The sequence below is a fragment of the Oenanthe melanoleuca genome, chromosome 1A, assembly GCF_029582105.1.
Source record: "Oenanthe melanoleuca isolate GR-GAL-2019-014 chromosome 1A, OMel1.0, whole genome shotgun sequence".
Classification (NCBI taxonomy): Eukaryota; Metazoa; Chordata; class Aves; order Passeriformes; family Muscicapidae; genus Oenanthe; species Oenanthe melanoleuca.
In genome coordinates, this window is record NC_079334.1 from 3,933,459 (window position 1) to 3,950,962 (window position 17,504).

Below are 17,504 nucleotides of genomic sequence, written 5' to 3' on the forward strand. Positions count from 1 at the left end.
CAACTGGGACTTTTCAATCCTGAAGCACATGACTAGGAAGACCCTTCTGGTCCTTCTGACCATAACAAAAGGGCTGTCTATAAAAAAAGCCATGCAGACACAGAGTCTGTTCCCCTTCCCTATAAGTGCAGCGTCCACTGCTACAGATTTGGCAGTTGCATGAGCTCGGCCTCAGATTAGACTGTTTGTGCTTGGTTATTTTCACACACTGCCAAAATTTGCTGACAACACCAGGGAAAAAAAAAAGGAAAGTAAAACTGGTGATTTTCAACAGTTTATAACTCAGCTCAGCCTAAGCAGGTTTTTATGGGACAAAGAACAGAGATTTCTCTGTAGACAGCACTTTATTCCTGCCTAATTTAAAAGATTTGCTGTGAATGATGGAAACACTAGAACTTCTTAAAGAAAACATAACAACACAAAAATCCTAGCAGTTCACTAGTATTTCTCTACAGTAGATCAGGTTTGATGATATAAATAGAGACCATTATCTGCCTCTGTCATAATTATTCACAATAAAGTTTTTTTAAAGAAAATGAAAATATTAAACTTCAAGGAAGAGGGCATCAAAATACATAGTATTTCTTTAAGGAGTAAAATTTCTTGCTTGGAATAGTTCACACTTAAGCTATTCTAGTGCCACAGTATTCCCTAAGGTGTGTGAAATGATCTTCTCACGGTTACAGAGTTAGTAATAAACACAGGTTTTACTCTAAGAAACAGTATTTTAAGCATGTATTTTTGCTAGCATTATATCTAACAACTTCCTATTAAAACCCAGAGGTAACTTTCTGGAGTCCCCTTGTTGCTTTAACACTTTCTTTCACCCCATATCTAGAACCTCCTAAAGCTGCATTTCCTATGAAATTTTTCTTGTCTGCTTCCCAGCCCCATTGGCTGACTGCAGGGCCTAGGTTGTTAAATCTACACCTCTATCAAATCTCAAATTTAATCAGTGCTGGTTTTGAGCACCTCTAACTTTTCCCACTGAAGCATGCCCTAAAACTTAAGAAACAATATCACTTCACCATCCCTTTGAACACTATCTGTACAACAGCCACTTTTCTCCATAAGAACTCCAAAATTCCTTCACAAAACTGACCACTCATTCAACTACTGTTACTGTTATTTTTCAGTTGAAATTGCAGTAAATACTTTAACAACATGAGAAACTTTTTGCAAAACTAGAAAACAAATGATTGCTTTTCATAAAAGACATAGACTGGGAAAGCAGGGCAACAAAGAATATACTGGAGTTTCTGTATATAAAAGACTTAATTGACTGGGAGCCCTCAGTAGAGAATTGTTTGCAACAGAGCCTCATGGTGAGGGTGAATTTCTGAAGTTTGGATGCCTTTGGCAGCTTTAGAGAACTTTAAGACAGACTAGCTATGACTAAAACATGCTCAGCTAGTTAACTATACAAACGTAATGCTTTTTCCATCTTTCTCTCCATGTGCTGACAGCATTACCATTCTCTCCAGTGTTCTTCTTCCTTCTGAGGTACAATGGATCTACCAGTTCATGCAGTCCCTGATACCACATTTCAGTACAAAAACTTTCCAACAATAACTTACACAGCTAAGAGAGGTCATCATTTAGAAGTGAGTAGTTATATTAAAGGATCTACACAATTCCAAATACATTTCAGGATATACAGCATACTGTGTGTAGATTTTAATGAGAAGGTTTGGCAGAGCAGTTTGGCAGAAGAAAGTACTGTCAAGTGATTGGATATGGGATACATCTCCAGTTGCTTTGGATTCCCACATCACCTAAAGAGCTATTCTTCCCATCCCCCAATACAGCAACTCTCAAGGCAGTCAAATTTATAGCTCAATAAATTTTTTTATTAAAAATAAAAAGTGTGGCTTTTAAGTACTGCAGTCTTCCAACATCCTTATGCCAGGTCTAGCTCAAACTGTTGAAGCTGAATATGAAGCTGGGGAGGCTTGGCCCACTTTACACAGCACATCTAAGTTAAAGTTTCAAGATCTAAGCCACCTCTTTCCATTTTGTAACAGCTGTTTTTCTATCCTTTCATTAAAAAAAAAAAAAAAAAAAAAAGGAAAGGAAAGAGACCAGTGTAGAATAGTTAAATAAATAAATAATGGCTCACAAAACCACAGTGGAGGAACCACTGCTAGTCCTGCCAATAAAAATGTTCCTTCTCTTCAGGGCTGGCTAAACAACTGAAAGTGTTTCTAATGAACTGCTGGCAGCACTATCCATCATTGCAGTAAATGGACTCATGTCTCCCTAAACTAAGGATAACTATTTATCTGCAATGCACAGTCAGAAATTAGGAAGTATTTAAGCCTGAGAAATCTAATCCCTCTCTTCTCCCTACCTCTTCAAAGCTTGGCTTTATCCAGGCTTCCTTGTATAAGGACGATTAGAAAAGTTTGACTGATAGGGAACTTCAAACTGCTCCAGTGCTAATGAATCACCAGCATGAGTTTGAAAAATAGTTGACCAGACCAGACATCTGCAGTCTGATTTTAACATTACAAACACCTGATATTATGTTCATCTTCTCCCTCTTTTTTTTTTTTGTCATTTGCTACACTGCCTTGCACCTTACCTTGAAGTAGTCATAGGCTGCTCAAAGCAAGATGGCACATTCATTAGACATAGAATAACTGAGTCCCAATAGATGCTTAGGATCTCTGAAGATGCTATTGTGCAAATAATAGAAATCTACTGTAAACAATCAAAAAGAAGAAATGTTTTTCAGCTCTAGAGGAAGTGTGAAAGTGATGTCAGTAATCCCTGGCCAGAAGTCACCTCTGAATGCTTGACTGATTACAGACAGCTGATATTTGCAGAGACATATCCATGCAGGGGCTGTCTTCAGAACAACAAGGATCAGAAAGGAATGCAGAGACATCAATAAAACATGCCTACAAATAATAAAAGAAAACACTAACTTCATTTCCAGGACCTCCTCCAAATGTTTCCTTCTTTCAGCTCGTAGGTTGGTCAAATGGGTTTCCTTCTCAGCCAAAGACTGCTGTGTAGAGGACAACTTGGCTTTCATTGACTCCAGCTCCTGTTTGACCTTCTCCATAGCCATCATCAGCTCTTCTACCTAAAACATTTTTGGAGAAGACAGGAGGAGAGAAAAATTATGCAGTGAGACCAGGTGGAACTTTCTGAATGCTGCTACTCAGCACTTGTGCAGGCTGGAGGCACCATCCAGTGGACAGGATGTCTACACTTCATCAAAGCAGCACTACAGCTTGGGAATTAACTTAGTTTGGTGACTGCAACATAACCATTACAATACAAACCTTCAACTCTTCTGTATTTCTCTTTAAGAGAATATACCACAGGGATAAGAGGATGGCCTGCTGGTCCACAAAAATGCAAGGTATTAAATGAAACACACTGATAATACACCAAAAGGATAAAAAATGTTCACTGTAAATGATGCCTGAAGAGAAACTACATGTGCACTTTAAGAACAAAGGTAACATTTCTAAAGCAGGGAGAGGAATGGGTTCCCATGAAGATGTGAGGCTACTTCCCTGAAAATACCATTTGAACAATGCTCTTAGGCATGTGTAGGGATTTAGCAACATAAGACATTCAAAGAGCTGCTGATGGCAGACAAGTACAGCAGAACAATGCTCTTATCTTCAGCAAACTGGAAAGATTTAGAATCAACATGATTATAAATTCTGCCAAATATTTTACACAAATGAAGAGTTATTTTATTTTGCACTTGGAACAAGTTCTGTCTCAGGTAAAATTTATTAATTTATTAAACTAATTAACATGCAAAATCACAACATGCTTAAATCCAGCTACATACAGAATTAAAAAATCTCCGGATATGCTTTAGTAATTTTATAATACAGCTCAATGGCACACATTACTTCCACTGACTTCTGACATGAGAAATCCATGTAGGTTTTCTCTTTCCATCACAACCAAATGTTGATAAATAATTTTATTATATGTTTTCAACAGGAGAAACTCAGATGCTACTGCTGCACAAAATGAAATATTTGTGTAAATTTAGTATGCAAATACAGCACTATATTGCCTTTATATCCTTCCATAACAGTTAACTTTTGATGCATCCTGAATGTGAATTATTGAATTTATAACAAGCTCATTTTCTACTTACATATTTTTACAAGGAGAGCTGAGTATGTCATTTGCTATACAGGTGGTGTAGGAGGGAACATGTAACATGCTTTAATAAATTCTGTACTTGTGAAGGCAGAGCTAATGACTCAGGACAAACATGAATAATAAAAGTGGTTTTCATCCTCAATCAGTGACAGAGCAAGAAACATTGCAATTGAGAATTAGATTTATAAAAATCTAGCATAAACATGGTGCAGTGTTTACTACAGAAAGCCTTTCTACTTCCCTTCAAATGCAGCTGCCAAAAGGTAGAATTCTTATGCTTAGCAAACTAAAGAAAGAAATCAAAATATGCAATTATCATAAACTATTCAAATGTACAGCCAATAATTAATCTAGTAATCAACAAATCAAAGGAGAACCTCAGTGACAAGCAGTCCAAACTGGCAAGCATGGACATAATAACCAAAGTTTCACTGTTTTATTAGTGTTCAGTGTGCAAAACAAGGTCAGAAAATCTGTGAATTTTTAAAACTAAGAGAAAACTCTATAAAATGAAATAGAAAAAATATATCAGGAAAGAATGCAAAGAAGAACTGCAGAAATTATGAACAGCAAAAATACTACTAGGATGGAAACTGATTCTTAGAAAAATGGTGAGGTAATGAAGGAGCACTTGTGCATCAGCTGCTAGGATATCAGTTTCTGCTTCCTGTGTGTGGATCAGAAATACCTACATAGACATTTTCCTTTAAACTGAAAAGAGGCTTGCCAACTATAAACCCCTGGGCTTGAACAGAAAACCATCTCAAATCAACAAGCCCCCAGCCAACTGCAACAGTCAAAAGGGCCTGTGTCAATCTGTCAGCTGCCAAGATAAAACAACCTCTGAAGCAACATCTTCTCCATAATCAGGTTTGAAATATTTCTGACAGGCTTCCTCCCACTGCCAGCCATCAAGGTCTGTGGTGCTAACACCGAAGGACTGCTTTGCCTGATGTAGATGTGTAGTGTGACAACTCTGAGCTGTTTGGAAGACATGAGGAGACTGGAGCCTGGTGTCTGGGACAAGGCTCCTAGGGAGAGGTGGCAAGGGCTAACTCTGCAGAGAATCTCCTAGTAGTGCTTACTGCAGGTACTTTACCTTTTTCTCATTGCTCTGTTTCATAACTTTTAATTTTTAGGTTATAGTTTGTATTTTTGCAGGCCAACAGAAAATTGATCTAATCATGTATTAGGAATGGCTGGAATGTAAGTAGCTTTTAAACTGTGCCAACAACTTGATTTACAGAACTGTCATTACCTTCCAAGCTCTCCAGCAAGGACCATTTGTCATGCAATTTACTAAAGACAAAGTTCACCAAAATAGTGATGATTGTCTTCACAGCAAAGACCTCATTGTTCAGATTCATCAGGCTGTAGATAGTCCATGGGTCTATTTCAAGAAAACTTGTACAAAACAAAACATTTTATTTGGCAGTTTCTGAATCTGAGTGCAGACCTGTCCCAGTAAGCAGTCCAGTGAGAAATGACAGAGGAAGATTCACTGGAAGCAAACTACTTGCAATGCACATCTAATATAACCTATACAAAAAAACTTCACAACTACCCTTGAAATTTTGTCTCCTGAGAGCAGCTAATTATATAATAAAGAAAAAATATTTGCCAAAACCAGAGCTCTTGGCACGGTGAGACATTTTCAGAGACGTGCTGTTGACATTTTCGATTTAGCTGTGGGTAAGCTTGTGCCCTGTCAGTTGTAGCTAGAAAGTCTCCACCCATTTCAGAAGATGCAAAGAGTGAACTCTTGCAACTCTTTTCTCTTTGCTCAACTGAGAGTTTGTAAAACAAGGTGCATCTCTGTCTGGGACTTAGCCACGATTCAGTTCTCTGTAGACAGGCCAGAAAGGTCTTCATGTATTCTGAGCAGAGAACTTCAACTGAGATTTATTTGTTCATTGTTTCAAGGCCTTAAGTGACCTGACTGGATGACAGCTTATCTTTAAGGAAGAACATCAAGCTGAAATAAGTTTCCATTAGAGGAGAGATTTCCTGAGACTGAACAAACTATGTGAAAGAAGGCAAAGAATGTCAATTAGATCAGGATGGGATTCACAGCAGCAGAAAAGGTAAATGTCAAGATAGGACAAATACTTTGCATGGTATTACATCTCCTTCCTTAGGAAACATGAAAGCAAGGTGGAGAGAAAGAGCAGTGCAATAGGAGAAGTTTATCATATCAGTGACAGCCTGTAAATAAATGATCTAGTAACAAAAAAACCTGAAGCTCTTTTCAGGAGCCTATCTGCCATCTTAACCTCCCTGCTCCTGCAAATCAAAACCCAGGCTTTTGCATAGACATGGAGAAACCACATTATCTCCAAATTTGTAGTGGTTCCAGTAAACCTTTCTGGTCACTGGGTAATGTGAAGCCAGGGGCTTGGCAAAGAGCTTGGTCAAGTTCCCCAAAAGTCAGTAAAAAGATAGCAAAATTGAGAAAGGGACTGTATGTACAAAGTATTACTGAGGCTGGCAAATCCCACCAACCTCTGTACTAGCTCTTGGAATGATTTCTGGTGATCAGGATAGGAAAGGTCCAGTTCCCTCACCTGTAACATGAGAACTAATGCATGCTATGAATTCCTGAGACACAACTGATATTTCAGGCCAGAAAGGATTCTTGTATCAGTTGATGTGATTGTAATTATTTGCCTTTTAAAATCAGAGCCCCAAGACTCCAACAGACAGGTGGACTAATGGAATCTCAGCATCCCCAAACACTTCAGACTGTTTACATTACAACGTAGTGGCAGTTACCTTCTTTTCTTCACATTGTGAGTTCTCCTGAGTGATAAAGCATCACCTGAAGATAGCTTTTCTACTGCACAGAAAATTGGAAAAGGCTTCTCTAGCCCTCTCAGGAAGATAGATCTACAGCTTAATTTTCTGCTTGCACCTTTTCAAAGAAGCAAAGCAAGTCTGGGTCATGATCCAAGCCACAAATGCATCATGAATGCTGGTAACATTATGTAATCCACTACAGTGGGACTGTGCAACTCTAAAGAGGCAATGACAGAGCCATCAGTATGGGGGGAAAAAAGTGCACAATGCTATACACTTGAAAAAACACTTGCAGGGGCAGAGGCTCTATGCTGAAATAGTGACCCATGCAATCCATGTTTATAGGATATGTGCATACACAGAATGAGGAAAAGGCTAAAGAATGCCCTGCACAGACACCAAATGTTCTCAAGTGATAGGATATGAATGCATCTAAATTCACATGCATATGACTGGCATTAAAGATAGCAAATCAGTGGTACACTATATAAAAATACTTTATGTTAGGTAAGGCTTTTTCTCACCTGTAGATTATCAATTTTTACAGAAGAGACTAAGTATCTTATTTTGTTTTTCATCTTTTCATGGAATGGTTTGTGTTGGAAGAGACCTTTAAGCACCCTTTAAGCCAACCCTCCTGCCATGCCCTTCACTGGATTAGGACCCTCAAATCCCTGTCCAACCCAGCCCTGAATACTTCCAGTGATGGGACATCCACTTCTCAGGGCAATCTGTTCCAGGGCCTCACTGTGCTCATTATAAAGAACTTCTTCCCTATGTCCAGTCCAAACTTCTTCTCTTTCAGTTGAAAACAACTGGCCCTTGTCCTGTAACTAGACACCCTGAGGAAGAGTCTCTCTCTCTCTCTCTCAAGTTCCCTTTTTATACTTCAAGGTTCCAGTGAAGCCTCTCCAGACAGAACAATTCAAATTCCCAGGGTTTCCTCCCAGGAGAGGTGCTCAGCCCTCTGATCATGTTGGCCCCCTCTGGACCTGCCCCAGCAGGTCCATGTCCTTCCTGTGCTGGGGGCCCCAGAGCTGCTGGGGTCTCTCCAGAGCTAAAGAGAGGGGCAGAATCCCCTCCCTCGACATTGCCTGAAATTAAATGTCTCAAAGGGCACAACAAAGGCACCTGACTGTTACAACAAGATCCCTATTCCTAAGCTGGAGATTCAGTATTTTAGGTCAAACGCAGGAAACACAGTTTAATATTTAATTACATACCTGGAATCAGAGTTGTTTTTATGCTTCAGATTGAAGGAAAGAAATTCAAGTTCAGTCAATATACAGACAGATACAGCAGGCTATAGGATAGCTGTTTATATTCATTATTGTGTCTCAGAAGTTCCAGGCAGAATACAAAATGCTGAACTTTCAGAGGACACAGGTACAAATACCAAACAAGCAATTTTCCATGATCTGTGTATAAATCAATCACTAGAGATCTTCTCAAAACCAGCTCAGCAGGCCAACAAGTATCTTTAAAATTATTTATTTTCTAAACATAGACCTGTTTTGTATAAACAAGAAATCAGCACTGCAAGACAAAATGTAATAAGAATCTGTACTTTTGCACAAAATTAATCAGGCAAGCAAAACATCTTGAAGTTAAAAGCCAGTAGTAAAAATACCAGAAGGGCTGAAAAAATAATTTACATATCTCAAAGTGTCACTCTCAGATGACAGTCTCCTATTTATCTACAGCTCTTGAGTTTTTAAAGTATTTTTTATCTCACCATGTACATTGCTGAAATGATAAAGAGACTTCAAATTTCTGCACTATCTTTTACTTGGCTGAACTGATTAGACTGCAGAGAAGGAAAAGAAATAGACATGAAAAGAAAGAAAGGCAAAGACAAGAGATCTGGCTCCGTGTAAACTTGTTTGGATCTCAGAAAAATTTCCTAGAACAGATGTTAAGACATGGAAAAAGCACAGGCCAGACTTGGGACTTAGGCATGTAATTTAACTGCCTCCAGTTAATATTACAGGGAGAAAGCACTGAGTCTGACATAACTTGGATTGCCAGCAGGACCAGATGGTTTGCTTAAATCACAAGCTAATAAACCTTTACACAAAATAAGAGGGAAATGAATTATAGTTTCATCATAGCCCCATTTTTGTTAAAGCCATAGGGTGGCTTTAAGGTACTCTTAAAGACTATATCCAAGACATTCTTGGCTATTCTGAATTAAGGGAACAAACTTCAAATTCCTGTAGATACTGGGAAAACTGTTAGAGGCATAGCTTTTTTAGAGCTCAAAATATCAGAGCAAAAGGAGAGAAATCAGTAAACAATAACAAGAAAAATCTCCCTGTCCCTCAGTAAAATTACACTGTGAAGTCTGATTTGTAAGGTAAGGACAGCCCTCAACCACAGAACAGCTGAAAGCTCTGCCCCACTGACAGCAGAGGGGTGGAAAGCAGGATGGCTCTGTCCCACCACACAGGCTGGAGCTCTGGCTTCAATTCAAACCCCTCTTATCCAGCACCAGTGCACAGGATGCAGCAATTAACATGTTTCTACACATCACTTCTACCTGCATCTCAAAGGGGATGCCAGACTTGCAGCCCTTTGCCAAAGTCAGCTGTGTACAGCACTAGAGGACTGTGGCACACTGCACATGGAGAAGAAGTTCTGTTTGCAGCAAAGAGGGGAGTTAGTGTTGAAGCTGTGAAAATGGCTGGTGGATTATCAGTTCTGCAGAGAAAAGGGAGGGTTCTTTAAACATCTGTAATATACAGCAGTAATACTGTGTGGCTTTCTTAAGTCTCTGCCTTTGTTTTTTAGGTTGTTTAGATTTTGTATATTCAGCATCCGTGATAAAAGACAGAGTGTCTTGGTGTCTTAACAGAACTGGTGCCACTATTCTGTTCTTACCTTATTAAATGGGAAAAAGGAGATGAGCAAGATAAATAGAACAAAGGCCTATGGTCTGAAAATCTACAGGATACTGCAGATGAATGCAATTTTTCTTATCACTGTGAAACTGAGATATTTAGACAGCTGATGTCTCTTATTTCCATGAGCTGGTCTCCAAACAAGAACTTCATTATAAAAAGAGCATCTGATAATAAAAAGGAGTTAATGCTCTGTATTGCTCCTTGCTGTCTCCACTGATGGCTCTAGGCAAGGAAGAGCACTAATGAGATTGACCAGACATCTAACATTACCATGTTCCTCCTGCAGAAGCCACACAAATATCAACAAAGACATCTCTGTCAAAGGGTTTACTTGAGTATTCATCAAGTGCTTTTTGCTCATACTCTGAGAGTGCTGAGTTTTTGTATGAAGAAAGGAATCAGGATTCACAGATGCTTGGAAAAGAGAAAATTCCTAAGCCTTCAGGACTCTGTAAGTCACAGCTGTGTCCTGTAAGGATGTTTGGAGGTAGCTTTGACAGCTGTATCTCCTAAATGTGGGCTATAACCTACATAAATAAGCAACAGGCTACTGCTGGGACAACAGCTCTTGAGAAGGAAACAATAATTGCCTCTGCTTAACACAAAATATTTGAGTCAGGCCTTGAAAAAAAAGTAAGTGAAAACTGAATTCTGTTTTCTATTGAGGAAAAGAAATCTGTTTTAGTCACTGGTATCTGAAGACTGAAACACGTTTTCCTGAAGTGAAACCATTATCCAGTGAAACATTCTCATGTTTTTTAATCCACATAATCATACCAAAGGAAGCTGTCCTGTCTGACTTCCCATGGATCTACAGTCTCAGGAAACTGTCTTGTGTTTATCTTCCATGGCTAGCAATTCCTAACCCTTGGGAATAGAACCAGCAATCACTAGGAATAGCAATAAGAATCTCTACAGAGGCAGAGACACTAATGAAGTACATCCTGTGCAGCACTGCACACACTTATTTGGCACAATTTATCACATCCAAACAAAGTTCTCTAGATCTATGGTTAATTCATGATACTCAAGCCACAACTCTAAACATGGCCATCTTCAAAATAAATTGCCCTTTCTTAGGTTACATCTACTGTGCTAAGGTAGAAGTGAGACTAATTGCCCAAGGATTTCAGCAGTTTTTTTAACAGCTTTCTGCAGACCATGCTGATTTCCATTTTGCTGCATTTTAGACAGTTTCAGGTTAACTAGGATATGTCACTATGGCAGACAGTTTAAACCTAACTGAATAATATTCAAAGTAAATATTTAATGCTGTGCTACACAGCACAGCAAAGACTGTCAATTTATAGAGCACAGATTGATTTTCCAAAGAGAAAAATTCTGGGATGATGAATTAACTCACTACAAGCAGTGAAAAACGTTATGCTGATTCCATGTACAACTTTAACACTCTTTTCCCAAAAGACATGAAGGATCATGAACATAAATAAATGAAAGCACATGCACTGCCATGTGAAGGTTGAACATGTGGCAAACTGAAGAAGCACAGTCTCATTGGCAAACTCAGAAAAGTTTCCACCTCTACAAACTTGTGGAAGCAGATCTTCAGCATTTTAGTTAACAGAAAGCAAACAGCAGAACCTAACTACAATAAATAAAAAGAACTTCCACTATTTGGAGCCCACTGAATACAGACTGAAATTCAGTGAAGGGTTTGAAGGAATACAATGGCAAACAGCAGTACAGGAAAGTCTGGAAACTTTTGTGTGAGTAGGAACTATTTCAAATGAAGAGGCATCCCCAATTTAACGAGACTCAAGCTTGTTACTCTTCTATGTTTTTCTACATAGGAAAATGCTATGCAAAGGAAAACAATTTTTTCTCTTGCACTTCATAGACTGAGAGGGGGAAAATAAATTATATCAGAAAAGGAACATGTATTTTTCAATTTATCAATCTAATGTTCAAGTCTAAAAACCTTTTCTAATGCTTTAATCTACATATTATTGTATCATGCATTTAAGATCACAGAGAATGCAACTGGAAAAGAAATTTAAAATGAAAAAAGCACAGGACTAGCTTAAACAAATATTAACACAAGTGTTTGCATGGGTCCCCACAAATCCAAGCAAGCAATAATGTAACCAAGTCTGCAAGAATTTGATTTTCTCTTGAGCCACAACAAATAAAATGCTGTCTAGAAGTAGGTGCTTAAGAAAATAATGTAACAGGCAGAAAGAAGCCAAGATAGAACTTTGTCTGGAATACCTGACTTAGGAAAAGGCATAATGTGAAATCAGTATTTTTCTATTAAATAATAAAAAGGGATAAAAATACAGACAAAATGATCTTAAAATCAGCACTTGCACCCAATTTATATATAACAGTTTCCATCAGTATTTCTCATTTCATTAAATGAAAAGATGAGTTCTATGGAGAAATGCTCGATGTATATTTTGCACAGAGGCTTTCACTATACCCAATTCTCCTGAAAGTCATCAAATATTGACTACTTTGCAACCTTAAACGAGAGCAACAAATTAAACAAAAACAAAGTCATAATCTCTGGTGGAATTTAAAAGACAGGTAGATGTGCTGCTGAGGGACATGGTTTAGTGGTGGGCTTGGCAGTGTCAGGTTGGAGTCTATGATCTTGGAGGTCTTTTCCAATCTAAACAGTTCCATGATTCTAAGAGATTTAGAAGTTTTTTTGTCTATAATGTTAGAAAAAGATCTCTGCCTCAAAGTCATTAGGCATGATTTTCTATTCATCATTTCTCTCTCTATTCATTCTTCCCATTTGGAGGCAAAAAACCCTCCCCCTCCCTCCAAAAAAAAAGCCCCCAGCTCAGCACAGCTGAGAAAAAAGACAAAAAATTCCACTCTTCCACCTCTTTAAAGGTGTATTACTGAATGCAGAGGGAATTACACACCAAATTACCTCTCCCTTGCAGGGAGTGTGACTCAGTACAAATTGGAATATTTTTAAAGGAAAAGGTCATGCAATCCATTTAAATACCTGGGGAAAAGAAGTAACATTAGGGAGATGCAGTGCTCCTAAAAATTACCCAAACATAATCACTGGCAGGGACACAATGCACAGTGAACTTCAGTTACTCAAAATGTTTTCTCTAACCAAAGCAGAACAATCAGACAAAAGGATAAAGTAAATCTCTTGGAAAAAAATGGTAAGATTATACTTTGACACTGACTTAAAAAGCTCTTAAATTTTTTTTATCAGTAACACAAATGAAAATATAAATTTTTAGCACAGATTTTTACTTAGTATGAACTAAGTACTCAAATTACTTTGCACATGTACATATATACACACACTCAAAAGCCAAAATGATTTTGGCAGACTTTTACAGAAAAGAGCTTTTCAGAAGATATTCAAGAGAAGTTCAGCCAAAGAAACATAAACTTGCTAGAAAAATCTTAGAAAAAAATCTCCAGCACCTTCACTCCTAAACCATACCTTGGATTATTGCCTTGATTTCCAATACTTAGTCCATCAAATTTCTCATTAGGAGATACAGAAGAAGAGACAAAAACATTCATTAAAAGCAAACTGCTTGTTTACATGCACCATGTGTTACAGAGCAGTAAGAACTCTGATATTTCTGTGGTGCTCAGAAAACAAGCACAGGTAAGTGGTTCCTGAAAAATTCCACTTTATGTTTTTCATTTACAGACATTGCAGTAACTTAGTGTGTCTGAAGCTGTGCTGTGAAATAATTCCAATTATTTCTCAACATATGTGAAAAAATATTTCAGATCTATTTCAGTAACAGAATGCTCAGCAAAAAAGATAGGTATTTTAATTTATTTTGCATTTTTTAGAAGGTACTTGATAGGATATTATCCAATATATGATAAATCTGTTGTAAATGTAGTTTCTATTCTATTCTTACAGTGAATTGTAGTCTAAATAGTATTTGCTAGAAAGTTAAAATCAGAATGGTGTTCTGATGGAAATGCAAATGACAGATTCCATTCAAAACTTTGTGAGAATTTCTGTACAGGACAGAAAAGGCTCTTGGAGGCTCTACGTTCAAACCCTTGCAGATCTCATATTTACAGCAGGGAAACAAGAAAGAACTGTGAGGGAGGTTCTGGTTGAGTTATTAACCTATTTAATCTTTATTTTCCCAAACAGATACCAATTTTGAAGTAGAGATATGTGACAGAGAATTTCAGGAGTCTTATTATCTGCATATTTTACATATAATATGTACCTGAAATAATATTAATCCTGCTGAAATAATTTACAGAGACAGCAGGAGAAAGGAATGAGCATAAGAAAATACATTTAAACAATACATTACTTTTACAATATTAAGTCTTTTATTTTCTCCCTAAAAAAGGAAAGCATAAAAATCTGTCCTGTGTAGGATAAAAAGACACAGTGTATGAGCACAGATACAGCTATTTAAAGACTGACATACTTAACCTCATTTAAAATGTCCCACTGAGAACCATCACTTCAAAAAACACTGATGGAAGGTGTCAAGGTCAGACTGCCAAGTTAAAAATTTCAGTTTCAGTAACTACTTAAGGAAGGAAGGAATGACAAGGTAATGGCCATTATTTTATGTGTTTATTTGCCATTACATTTTAATGTAATGGGTAAGGAGTTAAATGTTAGCTGATACTATACAGAGAGTGCATTTAAGCAGGAGTTGATATTGATGAGAGAATAGAGCTGCACTACTATCAGCAGGAATGTTATTTAAATTTTTAACGTCTTCTGCTTTTCAAATTTGAAGGAAATAAAATAAGCTAGAGAAATGGATGTTGTGGTCAGGCAATGCACCATCTCACTCAAAGAAATAGGAACCCATTGTAAAGGCTGCAATAAGTTTCTGGTAAAAATATTTTCAGTAATAATACTAAGCAAGTCCTGCCCCCACTTCCTCACATGTCCCTCAAGTTCTGCATGGGGATTCATGAACCAGGGCAGCGAAATGCTTCACATTAAAAAATCCCTTCAAAAAATAAAGACAGTTGTTACCATGAATTAGGTCATTGCTCCATTTCACAGCACAGCCCCAGAACGACCTTGGCTGGGGAAACAGCAGGGATATGCACTCAAGCATGGGGAAGAAAGTGAGTAATGAAAAAGAGAGCATGAAGTATCTTAGGTCAAAAAACATTTGTGAACTATGCCCTCCAATAAGGAAGGCTAAAAATGCCAGTAATCTTACTACTGTGCTCCTTGAGAGAAGAACCTGTCACTAACTATTGTTTGACACCGAGTCACAGAACTTCCTTCACAAAAAGGGTCCCACTCTTCCATGAAGATCAAAGCACATTTCCAGCACTGTCCTGGGAATGGTGCTGACTGGACTCAATTCATACAAAGGATAACTTCCTGCTGCAGGAGAGGGGATGGCACAGTGAAAGGGTCTATGAACAAGACAGGGCATCTTGTCAAAGAAAACCTCCAACAGTGTTTCTTAGAGAGCAAAACTACTTCTGCATTTCCAAGCAGGTAAAAACTTCTCTGTAATTCTTTTTTCCCCCCCGGAGGAACATAATGATAGCTTTTCTAAAATAAACTGGATTTGGTTAAAGCAGAAATAGTGCCTGAATCTACACTTACCATCTCTAATAAAAATCCTTTACGATAGAAGTGTTTATCTGAGAAATCCTACCTTCAGCCTTATGGGAATACTTAAGAAGTAGTCTGCAGACACCTTCTGACCATCTCCAGAGGGCTGAACTAGTGGGGCCCAGTCACAGTACCACATATCCCCACAGCTGTGAGGAATTCACAAGGGTATTTACAGAGAGGATCCAGCAGGTGCACCATCAAAACCAGATTACTCCTATTAGAAAAAAAGTTCTTCAAGCCTTCCCATCCATGCAAGACTGCCTCATCTGCTTTCTGCATGGCAGGGTTTCTGCTATACAGATCAGTAGGGATAATACAACTATGCCAAATTCAATGGGGGCACTGCTCCCAGCAGGAAATGCCTGATTTTATTCTTAGGAAAGATGAAAGAAAGAAAGAACAGGTCTAAAATCCTGAAATAAACAGAAAGCTTTAGTCAGCAGGAGACACCTTGCATACACAGACTGTATATTAACACAGTTAACCCACTGTCACAGCTGATACACACTGACAGGATATTTTCAAACACTGGATTAAAGAGCACAAGATTTTAATCTATAACGGACATACAAACATCATGAAATCCAGGGGAGCTTTGTGGACACTGTAATTCAAATCTGAAGCCTATAAAATATCACAACACCACACATTATGAGATGATAGAGGGTGGGATTACACAACACAAGGCTACAGTAACAACACTAAATATTAAATATTGGGGCAGAGGCACACACAAATGAGATGTCCTCATACCTTGAACCACCTAAAGCCAAAATGGTTGACCTCATGCACTGATTCATTAAAAAGCTTCAGACAGGCAGTGAAGTGGCAGAATGGTAGAAAAGGAGATAAACAGGAGAGGAAAGGAAAAGCATGCAATTAAAAGCAAATTACAATCAGTTTGAACAACATCAACATTTTAAAAATCACACACATCACTCACACTCGGTGTAAGAACATTCATAACTTGTTATATGGCTTGTGAAAGTTAATGGATTTGCATTGATAGTATATGGAACATGGAGTCATGCATTTTAAAACTAATATTATATGTGTTTGTCTTTCAAAAATTTACAGAGAACTTCCACAGGACATAATTAAACAAAGAGGGCATTCTTTAAAAGTACTTGAAGGAATATGCACTGAAAAACATTGGAAGGGAAGTCTCCTCTGCACCTTGGAGAAACAGCTACTTGCCACTCCTCTAAATACACCTTGTATTGTATTTAATGTATTTATATACATGTGATTGCATTTAACTGATACCAGAACAAAATCCTATTGGACAAAGTGGGCACAGCAAGTCTCCCAGTGCTGACTAGAACGAGACTCTGCAGATCCTTTGCTGTTTTGCCCATTTGTTGCTCATATTTTAAAAACCATAACTGGTCTGAGGAGGCAGTTTAGTTCTGTTGCAGTAAGCAACTGCTGTCATAGATGTCAACTTTTTCTTCTTCCAGTACTGCTGCTCTCATTCCAAACTCCTTTTCCCTCCTCACTTGTGAGCACTACTACATCCAAATTAATTTCTTTTTTACGCTATTATGTACCATGTTCCACCAATCTTTACCCACAAATCTTACTTGTCTTGGCTCTCTTCCTCTCTTCTCAATCTCTCCCTTGAGCCTGATGGTTTATTGATATTCTGTCTGCCTTGTCTCATTTTTAGGATGTTACACACAATAGCAACAATATATTTTTCTTATATTTGTATATATAATCTATAAAGATAATTATATATTTTTATGTTCTTTGAGCACCAGCTTCCAGGTGCACAAAGAATATTGAAATGGTCTCTTTGTCTTGTAATTAATTAATTAAAATATTATAACATCCTAGGCATCAAATCACATACACTTTGATTATTTCTGTGCCTCATCATAGAGCCCAATGCTTTTTCAGATACATTTTCCTTTCAAGGAGATGTCATGTTCAAAGTGGCATTCACTACCCAGTTAACATTTCTATTTAATGTAATTTTTTAAAAGGCTACAAGAAGTTTGGAAAGAAGGCATTCTTGAAAGTGAGTTCCATCACTCATCCTAAAATACAGCAACCAGAATCATCCTCAATACATCTATCAG

The 17,504-nt window shown here is 37.8% G+C and overlaps 1 protein-coding gene across 6 annotated transcripts in view; it reads right to left on the reverse strand.

The window, feature by feature from the left end:
• Nucleotides 1-17,504, reverse strand: part of ERC1 (ELKS/RAB6-interacting/CAST family member 1) — a 269,449-nt gene that overhangs the window by 93,276 nt on the left and 158,669 nt on the right. For all 6 annotated transcript variants that reach the window (XM_056515238.1, XM_056515211.1, XM_056515230.1 and 3 more), the window contains one exon: nt 2,931-3,091. In XM_056515238.1, the coding sequence (XP_056371213.1) occupies nt 2,931-3,091 (161 nt within the window). The remainder of the gene's footprint in view (nt 1-2,930; nt 3,092-17,504) is intronic.